The following is a 16,251-nucleotide window of genomic DNA, read 5'->3' as shown; positions in this document are numbered from 1 at the left end:
TGGTTTGTTTGTCACATTAACAGAGCCAAGGACAAAAATCATCTCAGTGGATGCAGAAAAAGCTTTTGACAAAGTGCAGCACCCATGCATGACAAAAAAAGCCCTACAGAACATTGGAATAGATGGTCTCTATCTAAATCTGATGAAAGCCATCTCGAGAAACCTTTTGTTTTGAAGTTTTATTATGGTTGCTCTTGGTGGAAGTGTTCAGGGTTGAACCGGGGCTCCGACACGCTGGGTGAAGCTCTGCCCCGGGCCAAATGTTTGTGCTACTGCTATCATCATTGTTTCAGAACTGGAGATTGAACTTTGCCTTCATCCCAGACCTTTTTTATTTAATTAATTCATTAATTAATTTGGGGGATTTAGCTCAGTGGCATAAACAGGCTGACAAGCATGAGGTCATGAGTTAGATCCCTGGTACCTAAAACAAAAACAAAAACAAAAAACAAGAAAAAACCCAAATAATTAATTTTTTGAGACAAGGTCTCATATGTAGTTTAGGTTGTTTTTTTGCTTTGTTTTGTTTTGTTTTGAGACAGGGTCTTGCTACGCAGTTTGGGCTGGTCTCCAGCTTGCAGTGATCCTCTTGCCTCAGCCTCCTGAGTGCTGGGATTACAGGCATGAGCCATCACCCCCTGTTTTTGTTTTTTGGTTTTTTTTTTTTTTTTTTTTAGCTTATTTTGAGACAAGCTCTTGCTAAATCATTAAATTGCCCAAACTGGGCCCACATTTATGTCTCTCCTGCCTGTCTCCCAGAATACTGGGATTATAGTTGTGTGTCACCATGCCCAGCCCAATTTTGTAATCATTTTATGGGACAGGGTCTCTCTACATGTACCAGGCTGGCCTGAAACTTGAAGTAATGCTCCTTCCTCAACCTCCCACTTGCTGAAATTACATGGATGTGCCGTCACGCGCACTTTAAAATAATTTTAGATTCATAAAAGAATTAAAACAGGGGCTGGGAATTTAGCTCAGTGGCAAGTGCCTGCCTCGCAAGCAGGCAGTTGTGAGTTCGATCCCTGGTACCGATAAAAAGGAAAAAGACCAAAAAAAGTAATAAATAAATAAAAAAAAAATAAATTCTTCTTCTCCTCCCTCCCCTCCCCCTTCCCTCCCCTCCCCCCTCCTCTCTCCTCCTTCCCTCCCCTCCCCTCCTCCTCCTCCTTCTTCTGAGTAAAAGGCCTTCCAGACAATGGGAACCATGAGAGCAAAGGTATGAAGAAAGTTTTTGTCCCTGACTGAGCAGCCCTGTCAGAGTTGGGGGAGGGCAGTGATGGGTACAGGGGAACAGGGACCTGGACCCGATAATGAAGTCCTGAATGTGTGTAGACCTGGGCCTTCTTTTCTGTGGGTGACAGAGAGGTAATGCCATCACTGATGTGGCTGTGCTCTAGGAAGCTCCTACCAGCCACGGCTGATGCAGAAATCAGAACGGGGCAGGCTGGAAAGCAGAGCCCAGCACACAGCCACTGATGTGGCCGAGCAGTCAGGAAGGCAGGCTTGGGTGAGGGCAGCGGCGTGGGGAGGCAGGGAGCAAAGGCTGGCATCAGCTGCTTTGGGGGCTTAATATACAGAATGGGGCAGTGAGGACGGTGAGTCCCCGGGGTGAGTCCGTTCTGCAAGGAAAAGCCAGCAAAGGGCTTCAGACAAGCCTTCAGCAACTCAGAGTAGCTTCCAGCTCAGTCAAGTCCCGCCCAACTTGGTTCCAATTTGCCTTTCCCAGCTGTTTCCAGAGGCATCTGCGTGGGCCCGCCACGCTCGCACCTTTCCTGCCCTCTGCACACCCTGCTTGGTGCGGGTGCATGTTTGGGCCTGCGTGTGTGAGTGTGAGTGTGCACATGCGTGTTACCAGCGACTGAAGCCCAGGCTTCTCCCTGAGCTACGTGCACAGCACTTGTTTTTTTATTTTTTAAATTTAGAGGTAAAATCTAGCTAAATTGTTAAGTGGCCTCACTTGAACTCACAGCCCGCCGCCTTGGCCTCCACAGTAGAGGAATTTCAGGTGTGCACACTGCACCTGGCTCCTGGCCGCTTTCTACTCCCTTCAGCTGGCGGCCGGGTCACTCTACCTCGCTGGGATTCAGTTTTCTGAGAACAGAGAGACCAGCGGTTGCTTTATAAGGACTCACTCAACCCTGACTCTCTACCTGACTCCAGCCTGGCTTTTCTCCTAAGCTGCAGACCCTCGACTCCTCTGTGTGTCTGAGTTCTCAGTATGTCCACTCGTGGGACAAGGAAACATGGTTCACTGTAATTCCAGAATGCTCTTCCCTGCCCTGTACTGAGGCACACTCGCACGACTTCTGCTTCCCTTCGGTGTATCTTCCACAGAGTAACCCCGGGATTTTAAATCCACTTTTATTTTTGCGGGGCTGGGAGTTGAACCCAGGGAGTGCTCATCTATATCCCTGGCTCTTTTTGCTTTATTTTTAAACTTTTTTTTGGTACCAGGAGTCAAACCCAGGGCCTCATGTGTGCCAGGCAGGCACCGTGCTACTGAGCTACATCCCCAGCCTTTCATTTTTAATGTTGAGCCAGAGTCTTGTTAAGTCGCCTAGGCTGGCCTCAAACTTGCAATCCTCCTGCCTCAGCCTTCTGACTAGTTGAAATTACAGGCCTGTACCACCACAGGGGCCAAATGATATATATATATATATTTTTTTTTTTTTGACCAGGAATCTAACTCATGACCTTGTGCTTGCCAGACGGGTGTTGTGCCACTGAGCCATGTCCCTGGCCCCACAGCGATTTTTAAAAACATAATATGGGGAGCTGGACCTGAGCTGCATAGTGAGTTGAAGAGCACCTGAACCATTTAGCAATACCGTCTCCAAAAATCTCTACACTAGGGAGGCTTGGGTTTGTGCGGGCAGAAGTACTGAAAATCCCTAACCCCTCTGCTCTGTCTGCTTCCTACCGTCTTCTTTGTTGCTGCTGTTTGTTTTTGAGACGGGGTCTTGCTCCATAGTTCAGGCTGGCCTCTAACTCACATGAATCCTCCTGCCTCAGCCTCCTGAGAACTGGGATTACAGGAATGTGCTGCCACGCTGGCTTATTTACATGAATTTAAAATGCTCTTAAAAAATAACAGTTGGGAATGATTCTTAGCCTTTGGCTAAGATCAAGTGAAAAAATAAGGTTGGTAAAGAGAGAGGGAGGGAATAGGAAAAAAAGAGCAAGCAAGATATATCATGCACAAATACAAATTCCCGATCGTTGTGCATATCTAAACGGTACCAATAAACTTGATTTTTAAAAACTAGAAGGTAAGAAGTGATACAGAAAGAGAAAAAAAAATAAGATAAAATAGGGCCGAGCACGGTGGGACACACCTGTGACCCCAGTACTTGGGAGGCAAAGGAAAGAGGATTGTCACGAGTTCAAGGCCAGCCTGGGCTACAAAGTGAGTTCAAGAACAGCAAGAATGACACAGAGAGACCCTGCCTCAAAGACAGAATGAGCAAACGAATGAAAGAACAAAAGAAAGGAGGAGAACCCAGGGAGTGGTGCCCCACACCTGTAAGCCCAGCACTTAGGAAGCTGAAGCAGGAAGATCTCTGCAAGTCGAAACCAGCCTAGGCTACAAAGTCAGTTCAAGGCCAACCTGGACTGCGCAGCAAACTCATCTTAAAAACCAAAGCCAGAACAAAACAAAAATAAAAAACAAACTTGCAGTCAGGGATGCAGCTTGATGTAAAGCGTGCGTTTCTGCACATCAGCCCCGGGTTCAATAGCCAGAAATATCAAAAATAAAAAATTAATAAAGTCTACTTAAAAAAGTAAAAAACTGGGGCCAGGGATTTAGCTCAGTGGCACAATGCTGCCTGGAAAGTGTGAGGTCATGAGCTCGATCCCCGTAACCAAAAAACAAACAAAAATTCAAAACCGAAATCAGGCCCTGTCACACTCCCCTTTTCTTTTTTTTTTTTTTCCTCTTTGCTATTTTTCTTTGTTTTTCTCACAGTGTCCTTTTCAAAAGCTTCCAAAGACTTCCCACCATTCTATGAATAAAATCTAGGGCTGGGGGCTGGGGATTTAGCTCAGCGGCATAAGCACCTGCCTTGCAAGCAGGCAGTCGTGAGTTCGGTTCCCGGTACCGATAAAAATGAAAAAGACAAAAAAAAAAAAAAAAAAAAAAAATCTAGGGCTGGTAGAATATTTACCAAGCATGTGTGAGACACTAGGTCTGATTCCAAACCTTTGGTTTCTCATCGACTGGACTGCCATCCACTCTAATCTCTCTCTGCAAAAAGCCCCACGGCCTTCGCTCCGGGAGTTCACAGGTCTGGAGTTCCCCTCCTCAAGCCCAGTTGGGCAGTGCTCTGGTCATCCCTCCAATCACAGTGTAAGGCGGTCACCTCCAGGACAGGATTCTGACAACCCCACATTCTCCTGCCATAGCTCTGCACTGCTCCTGATTGCCTCCATGGTTTTGATTACATTGATACTAGAATGTGTATCTGTGTACTTATGTCATTCTGTTCTCTATTAGACTATGTGTCCTAGAGAGGGCTCTTGTGTCATGTACTCTATGATACACCAGCACATTTATAGCACAAAGCACACAGTAGGTGCTCAATAAATGCTTGTTGAATAAATGAATGTGCACATTTTATGTAAATTACATGGAAACTTTTTTTTTTCTTTTTCTATTTTATCGGTACCGGGGATCGAACTCATGACCACCTGCTTGCAAGACAGGTGCTTATGCCGCTGGGCTAAATCCCCAGCCCCACATGAAACATTTTTAAAGACAACTCGCAGAGTTGCCAACCATCACTATGTTTATCATGACACTTGCTAGTACACTTGTCTCCCCGGATAGATGGTCAGAGAAGATGCTCCAGAAATGTTAGTGAGCCTGGTAAGCAGCACTTTACCTACTCAGAGGGCAGGGTTAAGCTCAGGTGCCTGAGCAACACAACACCAGGCTGTCTCAACAAACAGAAATCCGTTTGGGACACAGGCCCAGAAGATGACTTTCTGGATGCGGGGAATGAAGATGTGCATGCATAAGAGTGTGTGTGTGCATGTTCCTGTCAAAAACACATGTGTGCAGTTCCAGCTACTTGGAAGGCTGAGGCAGGATGATCACTTGAGTCCAGAAGTTCAAGGCTAGATTGGGAAGTACAGTGATGAACTGACCCAAACCAATAATAAAAATGCTAAGGGCCTAGGGATCCAGCACAATGCTACAAAGTGTGCTAAGTATGTATAAGGCCCTGGTTTTGATTCCTGACCCTGAAGTCTTGCTACCTGGTACCTGTGACTGTGACCCTATTTGGAAATACGGTATTTGCGTGCATACTTGAGTTAGCACTACGTCACTGACATGGGCCCTAGTCCAGTATGACTGGTTTCCTTATAAGAAGAAACTGTGGGTATGGTAGCAGATACCTGTAAGCCCAGCTACTCAGGAAGCTGAGTCAAGAAGATCGAAAGTTCAAGGCCAGCCTGGGCCACCTGATGCAACTTTGTCTCCAAATAGCATTTTTTAAAAATGGGGAAGAAGTTGAGGGTGGAGCTCAGGGGCGGAGCTCTTGCACACGCAGAAGGACTCGGGTTCAATCCTCAGCTCCATAAAAAATGAAAACAACAGCAAAAACTGCATATGAAGTCTTTCACACACACACAGAAACTCATGAGACAGTGAAGTCTTCATACAAACATGTGGCTGTGCATCCGCCACAGACACAGAGGTAGAGGAACAAAGGCAAACCTCGTCCATTGTACAGGTAACAGGGCAGAGGCCGCATCTTTCCTGAATGCTGGAACCAAGCATTTAGTTTGGAAGCAGTTTGACAAATGGAAAGACCTAGAGGAGACATGAGGCCAGGGGAAGCTGGGGGCAGTGACAGGGAGGGGAGGTGCTGACTTAGACCCTGGAGTCACCCTGATACACATTTGCATCCCAGGGGGCTTGTTCCCAACCTGGTACCTTCTGCCACATGACTTAGCTCCGCTCTACCTCAGTTTCCTTCTCTGTGAAATGGGATGACATTAATAGTATGCGCTTATTGGGGCTGCAACAGGGACTAACAATCATGTCTATTCAGCACGTGGTGTACTCTGTGGCACAGTGAGTGCTTATGAGTGTCCTCTCTCACCACCACTACTAGATAAAAAGGAAAAGGAAAGAAACTCCAAGAAGGGATGGTAAGGAGCGATATCTGATACAGCAAATGGGACCCAGAGGTGCAGGGCGGAGAAAAGGTCAAGTACTTGGCGGAGGCTAGCACAGCCCGTGGAGGGGAAGGCGGCGGAGACGGTGGCTAAGCCTGAGAACAAGGAGGCCCAAGGTGCGGAGCCCGCTGGGGGCCCGGGGGACTGATCTGGGCCACCACGAGGTCGGGGTGAAAGCTGCTGGGATAGTCTTTTAAAAATCTTTCCAGTCTTACCTAAATGCACTACACACAGGTTCGTCTTTGTTGTGCTCAGCCAAGGCATCTGGAGAGGCTGTCACTAGTGGGGAGTGACCACAAAAGATGTCGCCTGGCGGGCAAGAAGCGAGCCCTGACTTCCTGAGAAGGGAGAGGAGGAGCAGCTCAGACACAGCCTAAGACGCAGACACAGAAGCCCAAGGAGCAAATGGCTAGAAAGTACTAGGCTCGGCGACTGGGAGGAGGCACGTGGGACTCGGGCCCTGAGAACCATCAGAAAGTGGCCACCAGCTGCACATGTGACACCAGCCCGCAGTCCCAGCACTCAGAGTCTGAGACAGGAGGACCACACAAGTTCAAGGTCAGCCTGAAGAACAGAGCCAGATTGTCTAAACAACCACTACAGCAAGTTCAAATTACTTTAATTTTAAAAAAGAACCTGGTTGGGCTGGGGATTTAGCTCAGCAGCATAAGCACCTGCCTTGCAAGCAGATGGTTGTGAGTTCGATCCTCGGTACCGATAAAAATGAAAAAGACAAAAAAAAAAAAAAAAAAAAAAAAAAGAACGTGGTCACCAAAGCCAGGGAAATGGGTAAAGTGATGAGAGAACAGAGTCCCAGAAATATAGGGGTTGGTAGAGAATAAGCCACTCAAGGAGGGGAAGGCTGGGCTATAGAAACGGTGCCAGGCAGGTTCTACTGGATGCAGACTAAGGGAACAAAAGTCACGGGCCGGAAGTCCCTATGAAGGGGCAGGGCCGCTGCTGAACAGCCTCAGTGGAGGAGCGGGCAGCAGCCAGACTGGGCTTGGCAGGATGTGAAACGGTGGGGGAGGCAGAGATGGCAGGAAAGACTGCTTTTCAGGAAATCTGATGTTAAGTGAGAATGCACAGGCAAAATCCTGAGGCAGCGTTTTTGTTTCAGCTCAGTAATGAAAAACTACAGACAGGTGAGACAGCTTCGGACGGCCAGGAGCAGAGGGACAGTGAAGGGCAAGGGCAGGGCCCCTGAGACCTCCGCGGGGTCAGACACTGAAACAGTTTGGAGTTGGAGCTCCGTGAGCAGAGAATGTGCTCAGCCTGCATAAAGCTAGGTCTGTTCCCCATCCCAAAAATCAAACAAACAAACAAACCAAAACCCAATTTTGGCCTGGGGATAGAGCTCAGTGGCACAAGCACCTGCCTGGCAAACACAAGGTCCTGAGTTTAACTCCTGGTACAAAAACCCAAAAACTATATCCAACAGTGCAAAAACAAATAACGTAAAACGAGAGAGAGAGAGAGAGAGAGAGAGAGAGAGAGAGAGAGAGAGAGAGAGAACATGGTGGCACGCACTTGTAATCCCAGCACCTTTGGAGGCTGAGGCAGGAGGGTCTCTGTAGATCTGAGGCCAGCCTGAACTACATAGTGAAACTGTCTCAAAAAAAAAAAAAAAATGGGGCTGGGAATTTAGCTCAGCAGCATAAGCACCTGCCTTGCAAGCAGGCAGTCGTGAGTTCGATCCCCGGTACCGATAAAAAGGAAAAAGACAAAAAAAAAAAAAAAAAAAAAAAAAAAAAAAAAAAAAAAGAAAAGAAAAGAAGAAAGAAAGAAACATGAAAGATAAAAATTATGAAACTAAATAAGAAACGACAAAACAGAAATATATTAGGAACCAGAAAGTTACGCGCACAAACCCTTCAGCTGAACAGCCCAGCTGATTATCTTTCTCAGCGGCCCTGGCTCATTCTTCTACATGGAGAGAGAGTAACTCACTCATGAGTGGCCATGGTTGTGTCCTTCCTGGCGCCCGATTGCAGCTTAGCGGCTGCTGTCCTTTCTCTTCCTCAGTTCACCGTGTACAAACCGCCCCGCTCAGCTCGCAGCGGGCCAGGGCGGGCGGGGAGCAGTCGGCGGGTACGCTCGGCGCGGCGGGCTCCGGGCGGCCGGCAGAGGGCGCGCCGGGACCGAGGAGGAGCGGCGGCGGCGGCCGGGCTGGGCAGCGCGTGCTGCTCCCGGCCGCTGTCCCAGCTAAAAATACACTGTCCAGCGCCTCTTGTCATCCCAGGGGAGGAGGCGGCCATCCGGGGGGAGCGACTCCTGCGGCCGCATTATTTTCGGAGGCAGACATGCGGCTTCCAGGACGGACTTCTCCGGGCGCCCAAGCCCGAGACAAGCATGGCAGGAGGCCTCCAGCACTCTCCTCTGTGCACCGAGAGCCGTTCTTGGATCCCAAACCTGTTGAGCTATGGGAGGTGGTGCACACCTGTGATCCCGGCTGTTTCAGAGGCTAGGGCAGGAGGGCTGCAAGCTCGAGGCCAGCTTAGGCAATTTAATGAGATTCCCTCTCAAAAACAAAGTATTAACGAGGAGGAGCTGGAGGTGGAGCCGGGGAGGTAGCTCATGGCAGAGCACTTGCCTAGCATGTATGAAGCGCTGGATTCCATCCCCGCTACCACCATCTATAAATAAATATCGAGCATCATGTACTGTTCCAGGTGTCAGGTGAAACTACAAGGTTCTTACGCTGTGGGGTTTACAGCCCAGTGTGAGGTGCAGGTATATAATAAGTGAGCAAATGGTTATGACTGTTTCCTCTCAAAATGCAATAAGAAAAGTATGATGTTACACGTACAAGCCCATACTTACAGTGAGGAGAGACTGTAAACCTATACTTGAGGAAGATCACCCTAAGACACACGGAGGGTGCACTCTAGGCAGAGGAAATTTCAAGTGCCAAGGTAGGGGCCCCGCAGCCAGCATGCAGAGCTGAGGGACCATGAAACTAGGGAAGGAGACATAGCACTGAGGAGGTCTATATGGAGGTTGCGATTGCCTGGCAGAAGTTAAGAGAGAACTCTGCGGTAAGGGGAACATATATTCTTGCTACATGGAGCAAAGAGCTACGCGCGGTGGCGCATCAGTAGCCCCAAAAGAAGTTGCGCCAGCAGGATCTCAAATTTAAACTTATCCCGCGCAATTTACCTAGTGAGACTTTGTCCCCTCAAAAGTTTTTTTAAAGGGCCAGGGGAGGGAGGTAGCTCAGTATGAAAGCCTTTTTAGGCGCAGAGAAATGCTGTGTACAGTATTTAACTTTGTCTTAAAAAGAAACAAAGCAGGCTGGGCAGAGAGCTCAGAAGTAGAGCACTTGGCTCGAATGCACAAGGTTCCATCCTATGCACCCAAAATAAAAAAGTTGCATGCGATTTCAGCGTGATTAATTCGGTCTAACTAGCCTCGCCATAAGTTCATTTAAAAACAAAACAAAAAGAAGAGCCCCTGCTTGAGAGAACAGCTGTGAGCTGGAAAAATCGTTCTGTGGCGCTTTCCAGCCTACTCCGGGCCGATGCTGCAGCTCCAGCGGTGGGGGACGTTCTCCAGGGAGAAGGTCCCCAAGGTGGCGGTGGCTGGGAGGTGGCGTCTCCATGGGCAGGGGACGCGCAGATCCGCGTGAAGGGTAGAACGAGCAGGGCGAGCCCTGAGGCTGCTGACTGCGCCCTCCCAGGTCGTCAGGGGCAACGTCGGAAGCGCGCCCACGGCCCCCCACTTTCGCTCAGAGGCCAGGTGGCGGTTGAGGCGCAACCAGCCCGTTTGATTTCCCGCGGCCGGTGGAAAAGGGGGAAGGGGGAGGGGAAAGAAGCCGTCGGCCAATTGGTTGCGCCTGGTGCAGCCACGTGACACGAGAGGGCGGGGCTCAGGTGTACTTACGGGGCGGCGGGCGGGCGCCTGCACCGCGGTGCGAAGTCCGGGAGGCGCGGGCTGCGTGGCGAGGATTGGCTTGTGGCGGGGAGGCGGGGCCTTCGCGCGACGCAGCGGCGGGCTGCGATTGGTCCAGGCCCAGGACCTGCTGCCGGCGTGCCAGCGAGGCTCGGGGCGCGAGGACCGAGCGGGGCGGCGGGCCCGCGAGCCAGGGGAAGGGGCCGGGGCGGTGGCGGCGGCGGAGGAGGAGGTGGCGGCGGGGGCCGGTACTGGACCCGGCGGGATGAGCGAGGCGGAGGCGGCGGTGGTGGCGACAGCGGCCCCCGCGGCGACGGTGCCCGCGACGGCGACAGGGGTGGTAGCGGTGGTGGTACCGGTGCCCGCGGGAGAACCGCAGAAATCAGGCGGCGGAGCAGGCGGCGGCGGGGGCGTAGCCGCCTCAGGCCCCGCTGCTGGGACCCCCTCGGCGCCGGGCTCCCGCACCCCTGGCAACCCGGCGACGGCAGCCTCAGGGACCCCCGCGCCCCCAGCCCGGAGTCAGGCGGACAAGCCGGTGCTGGGTGAGGGCGGGGCGCGCGCCCTGCGGGTGGGGGGTCCGGCGAGGCGAGCGGCAGGATGGGAGCTGCAGGGCCAAGCAGAGTCCCCTGCTGGGTGCCTCCAGGCAGGAGGGCGGGGCCGGCAGGTCCACTGAGGCCTTGGGGTACAGCACGCACCCTCGGCGTCTGGCCACGCCCCCGGGCGGTAGGCTTGGCCTCCCTGACTCTGAGTAATAGGTAAACCTCTGGGCCCGGGGAGCAGGTGCACTGGGACGCTTCATAGGGAGGGCTAGAAAAGTTCTGAGTTACGGCCTGAGGGTGGCGCTCCGTGGACCAGCTGAGTCCTCAGTTTCCGTGAAGGGCCTGGATTCCTAGGACATGAAGAACATGCCATAGTTTGAAAAGCCTGGGTCCCCTTCCCCCGGGTGGGTAATTCTGTTCGATAAAAGTGGGACAAGAATACTGGGAAGCTATTAGTAAAACCTTGTTGGCTTGAAAGTAAGCTTAATGGGGAGGCAGGGTAGATGTTGGGAGTGTATCAAAACTCAGTCCAGTTGCATCTATTCCCTTATCTCACTGTCCCCACTGCATCTCTGCCTGGCAGCAATTCAAGTCCTGGGCACTGTCAAATGGTTCAACGTCCGGAATGGTTACGGCTTCATCAACAGGTATCCAAAGGCCTGGGGGAGGGGCGTGGTGAAGGATGGATGGGTGTCCTCCCACCTGACCCGTGGGACTGGACAGCTTCCCACTCTCATCGCTACCCTGCCAAGGCACGTGGTTGCACTGTCCAGCTGACGCTGGTTGAGAGTCTTTAATCACTGCACAAATGTGTGCTTAGAAGTGGCCTCCACATCTTCAAGGGCAGCACAGGATTAATGACCTAGGAACCTGACAAGCCTGGCTCTGACCTGCCTGCCTTCAGCTTGTCTGTCTTGCCTTGTGGAACAGCTTCATCATTTTTAGTTTTGCTGTGACTTTGGAGCAGACTGTGGAGTTCTCCGTGCCTCAGGAACTGGGCTAGAAGCCTCGCTGATTTCCTGTTAAGGGCAGCACTCGCGGCACCCTTGACTCATCTCCCTTAAAGGGCTGTGGCCTGTTTGGATCCCCACCTGATGAGGCTGAGGCTGAGCTAGCCCAGCCGGAGACTGCGTTCCCCTCCCAGCCTGGGAGAGGCTGTAGTGATGAGTTTTGAGCAGAGCCAGGTCTTTCCCAGTGGGGCCTTCCCCAGACTGGGCACCCTGCCCAGCCAAGCCCTCCCGGGGGGCCCGGCTGCCTCTTAGCAGGCTGACCTTTGTGCAGATCCAAGTGCATTAAAGTCAGAACATTTGTCCTAGGGAAAGTGGCTTCCTGCAAGGAGTGTCTCTCTTCCCTGTCCTATTGGGGTTCTGGGATGGACCAGAGTAACAGGCAAGGTGGCAGCAGATAGTGTCTTCTCTCATCCTTAGTCCCTCTGTGTCAAGAGGGAGACTGAGGGGCCAGGGATTTAGCTCAGCGGCATAAGCGCCTGCCTTGCAAGCAGGCAGTCATGAGTTCGATCCCTGATACCGATAAAAAGGAAAAAGACCAAAAAAAAAAAAGAGAGACTGACCCTGGGTTCATCTCTAAGCCGAGAACGAATGGAAGGTTTTGTGCTGTTTTCAACTGTCTCAAAGTTGTTGGGTCCCTGACTGTTTACTTCTTAAGCAAGAGAAGGAAGGAGACGGTGGAATTTGCCAATCCCACAGGGTTAGGAGAGGAGGAGGTGTTGGCCAGGGTAGCTGTGCCCAGCACCAGCAGGTTCCAAGGTGCCCTCGGGTAGCAGGTGGGACACTTGGCAGGTGAAGAACCACCTCCTTCAAGGTGCCTTTGCCGTATGCCTCTGGCCTTTCCTCATGAAGTCCAGGATGTTACTGAGGGCCTTAGAGTACTTTATAGCAGCTGCCGGGGGCCCTGTCTACCCCCAGGGAATGAATGCTGGAGAGGACGGGCCCACCAGTCTTAGGCAGCCAGGGTGGCCTCAGTGGAGCTGAGTGCCTTACCAAAGACACCCTCTTAATGACCCATCCTGTTCTGCAGGAACGACACCAAGGAAGATGTCTTTGTACACCAGGTAAGAGCCAGGATGGCTTCCTCAGGGAGGAGCTGGCCCTCTTAGGAGGCCTCTGCCATTGCCCACACACCGTTTCGCTGGCTTTTGCACTGTAACAACCTGCCCGTGTAGAAACAGCTGCCTCAGGAGCAGGCATCACCCACCATTAGCCCCACTTGTGTTAAATTATCAGCTCTGTCAGAATCGTGTGTTGGCCTCCGGGTATGGCATGCTCCCCACTTACTGGGACCTGTTAGCACCACAGGAAGGGATGAGACAGGTTTCTGAGGGGAAGAACACAGGCCAGAGAAAGTTGGATACGGTGGTTCGTCAGGTGTGGTCCCTGCACCATCAGCAGCATCACCTGACGTCCAAATGCTCAGGCCCTGGCCCAAACTATGGAATCAGTCAGACTTTGGGCGGGGCACTGATTGAGCAAGCTCCCAGGTGACTCTGATGTGCTGGTTGAGAGCCGGCGCTCTGGTGGAGAGCTCTCAGGAGCACTGAGGGGTGAGAAGCAGTATGTTTACCCACTTTTCAACTTAGCACCATCTCTGCTTGGTTTTTTGGTTTGGGTTTGTTTTTTGTTTTTAGTTCCTCTGCCTTGGCTCCCTTTTTGAAGTTCCTCAGGGGTAAGGCGGGGATGGGAGCACATCCTGGGGACAGCGGTCACTTCACAGTGGATTTCCGATCCCCTGGTTTCTGACATTCCTGCAACTCTTTCTTTATGGCGGTGCTGGAGTTGAGGCCTGGGGCCTTGTGCATATCATCAGGCAAGTGCCGTCTGACTGAGCTGTAACACTGGCTCCTTCCCTACTGAGCTTGGGCCATTTTGGTGCTGTACCCTCGGGTCTCAGGCCCCGCCCGAGTGACACGGTGAAGAGCACAGAAATGGGCAGTGGACAGAGCAGGAGGACTCCAGCCCTGCTGCCCTCCCCTTTCTCACGGCCTTTTCCCCACCCAGACAGCTATAAAAAGAAACAACCCCAGGAAATTTCTGCGCAGCGTTGGCGACGGGGAGACTGTGGAGTTTGATGTCGTGGAAGGAGAGAAGGTTTGGGGCCTGCTGTGGAGGCCAGAGCTGGCCAGGCTCGGGGGAGGTGGCCCGGAGTCGGCCCAGGCTTGGCCCCTGCCTGGGGTCAGATCTCCCTGTGGCCGTGGGCAGAGGGTTGTGTTTCCGTCCGGACGTCCTCCAGGTTATGTCCCAGTCAGCATCGGCTGGCTTTCTTCTCTGGAGAGTTCACCAAGCACATGAAGCCCTGCCCCAAGTTAGCGGGCTGCAGTGAAGGCTGGACAGGGGCTGCCAGCCCTTTCTTCCCCGCCCCAGTCTTAAACTCTGGAGCGGGGACTGTAGCACATACTTCAGAAGGACACACTGTCCACCCAGATGGTCACAGCTCACTCCGCTGCCCACTTGGGAAGTGGAGAAAGAAGTCATGATTGAAGGAATCAAGAAATGTAGGGAAGGGATGTGGGCTGGAAGAAGGGGACACTAGTGATTCCAGCCAGGTTGGGGACATACATTTGCTGGGGAGAGTTCTCACGAGTCCTCATCCCCCTCTCCAGGGTGCAGAAGCTGCCAACGTAACTGGGCCCGGAGGGGTGCCAGTGAAGGGTAGCCGCTATGCCCCCAATCGACGTAGGTTCCGCAGATTCATCCCGCGGCCTCGCCCAGCCGCCCCACCACCCATGGTGGCAGAGGCTCCCTCCGGGGGGACAGAACCAGGCAGTGAAGGAGAGCGAGCCGAGGACTCCGGGCAGCGGCCCCGACGACGGCGCCCACCACCTTTCTTCTATCGACGCCGTTTCGTGCGAGGCCCTCGGCCCCCCAACCAGCAGCAGCCCATAGAGGTGAGGGAAGCTGCTTGGAAGCCAGCTCCCCAAGTTCTGGAAAGTGGGAGTCGGCGAGGGCAGAGCTCAAAGGGAGGAGAAATGAGGCCAGGAAGAACCAGGGCTCCTGCTAGGCTGGGGTCCCACAGCCCACCCCGCCCTTTGTACGTTTCCAGGGCACTGATGGGGTCGACCCCAAAGAGACAGCCCCACTGGAGGGGGACCAACAGCAGGGAGATGACCGGGTGCCCCCACCCAGATTCCGGCCAAGGTACCGAAGGTAAGGCTCCCTTTCCTGGCTGTGCCTTTCTGGTCACTGAGCCCGAGTGCCGAGAACCTGGGGCTCCTGGTGAGAGGCGCCCCGAGGGAGGCAGGCCTGGGCACACTGGGGAAGCCTGCAGGAGGGAGGCAGTCTGTCCGGGTCTCTCAGGGTCCCTGTGTCCCGCAGGCCTTTCCGCCCCAGGCCACCCCAACAGCCTACCACAGAAGGTGGGGATGGTGAGACCAAGGCCAGCCAAGGCCCCACGGACGGCTCCCGGCCAGAGCCCCAGCGCCCACGAAACCGTCCCTACTTCCAGCGTAGACGGCAGCAGCCCCCTGGCCCCCGGCAGCCCACAGCCCCGGAGGTGAGCATCTTGGGGCGTCTGTAAAAGTCTTCGTGGCTGGGATGAAAGGGAAGGCTGGGTCCGCTTCCTCCTTTCTTATCCTTTCTCGGCCCCCCTCCTCACCCTGCTGCTGTTCCCTGGCCACCGCCACCGGCCCTGCCCCTCTGTGCAGTCTGCGGGCCTCCTTCCCCCAGCAGCACCACACCCACCATGACACCCCAAGCAGTGAAGCCGAGGCAGCCCCCGCAGAGCCAGCTCCACATAGAGCCACAGTGCCAAGCTAATTGTGGGCATGAGCCGTAGAAATTGGTCCGGCAGGCAGGGAAAGGGAGAGACAGGTTGCATTGGAAGCTCCAGAGTACGGAAGTCTCAATTGGCCACCGCTCTTCTCTTTAGACCTCAGCCCCCATCAGCAGTGGGGACCCGACCTCCACCATACTGGAGTGATTCCAACTCAAAGGACACCCAGAGCTACCATCTGGTGTGTGGCCGCTGCTGTCAGGGCGGGAGGCCAAGGTGGGGCCTGGGCCGTGGCGATAGGCTATCACTCAGGCTTGGCTTGTCTGTCTCTTTTGCTCTCCTAGGTCTCCGCCAGTTTTTCCAACTGACCTACCCAGGACCCTCCTGCCCCTTTCCGTAACTGATGACATCAGAATACTGGCTTTTCCCCTTTTCTTTGAGACTCAGGAGGGCTAAAGCAAAAGCCTTTTCCTTTTGCTTTTTTTTCCCCCCCTCTCCCCTACAAAGGGCTAAAGGAAAGGATCCGTCCTTACTGTTCAGAGGCACGAACTCCCGCCCTAAGTCAGGCTGAGAAGGAACCAGCCAGCTCTTACCTCCTGGTTGTTTTTCCCACTCCAGTTTATATTTTGTTTCCTCTTGACCCTACCTCTGAAACCATTTAGTGAACTGTCAAGTGCCACCTGAGCCTCCAGTAAAAACAAAAACGGGCTTTCTTGTCTCAGTCTCTGCCTCTTTCACGTTTTAGAGAACTGGGGAATACTGGCTGGCAACTGGGTTCAGAACCATGGATTGCACGGGGGTGTGAGCTGTGGGCCGGGCCAGGTCTAGACTGCTCACCCCGTTTTCCCTTGCTGCACGGCTTTGACATGAGCCTTCCCCACGGAGGTCGCTGTCCCTGCCTGTTAAA

At 53.1% G+C, this 16,251-nt stretch overlaps 1 protein-coding gene and 1 long non-coding RNA gene across 3 annotated transcripts; one reads left to right on the top strand and one right to left on the bottom strand.

Annotated features, from left to right (window-relative positions):
* Positions 1–318: 318 nt before the first annotated feature.
* Positions 319–8,803, bottom strand: LOC134474325 (uncharacterized). The gene is made up of 2 exons (XR_010045115.1): positions 8,140–8,803; positions 319–424 (listed from the first exon to the last, which is right to left on the bottom strand). It is a non-coding gene; the product is annotated as an uncharacterized LOC134474325 (long non-coding RNA).
* A 1,293-nt stretch (positions 8,804–10,096) lies between these two features.
* On the top strand, positions 10,097–16,053 carry Ybx2 (Y-box binding protein 2). Of its 2 annotated transcripts, XM_063242690.1 has the most exons (9): positions 10,097–10,622; positions 11,203–11,266; positions 12,657–12,690; positions 13,634–13,723; positions 14,236–14,520; positions 14,676–14,779; positions 14,948–15,125; positions 15,501–15,585; positions 15,689–16,053. In XM_063242690.1, the coding sequence occupies exons 1-8, from the start codon at positions 10,346–10,348 to the stop codon at positions 15,549–15,551; spliced, it is 1,083 nt and encodes a 360-aa protein (XP_063098760.1). In that variant the 5' UTR covers positions 10,097–10,345; the 3' UTR covers positions 15,552–15,585; positions 15,689–16,053. The 2 variants fall into 2 exon arrangements, with proteins under 2 accessions (XP_063098760.1, XP_023419324.1); XM_023563556.2 differs by lacking the exon at positions 15,501–15,585 and having other exon boundaries at positions 10,098–10,622.
* Positions 16,054–16,251: the final 198 nt, after the last annotated feature.

Source organism: Cavia porcellus, unplaced genomic scaffold (genome assembly GCF_034190915.1).
Source record: "Cavia porcellus strain 051 isolate PalLab524CR breed Dunkin Hartley unplaced genomic scaffold, mCavPor4.1 scaffold_32, whole genome shotgun sequence".
Taxonomy (NCBI): Eukaryota; Metazoa; Chordata; class Mammalia; order Rodentia; family Caviidae; genus Cavia; species Cavia porcellus.
This window is presented reverse-complemented; position numbering and strand designations above follow the sequence as displayed.

Excerpts from the sequence above, each read along its gene's own strand:
- Ybx2 (XM_063242690.1), top strand. The coding sequence starts at position 10,346 with ATGAGCGAGGCGGAGGCGGCGGTGGTGGCGACAGCGGCCCCCGCGGCG. Across the intron at positions 11,267-12,656 it reads GGTTACGGCTTCATCAACAG|GAACGACACCAAGGAAGATG; the intron begins GTATCCAAAGGC and ends CCTGTTCTGCAG. Across the intron at positions 13,724-14,235 it reads ATGTCGTGGAAGGAGAGAAG|GGTGCAGAAGCTGCCAACGT; the intron begins GTTTGGGGCCTG and ends CCCCCTCTCCAG.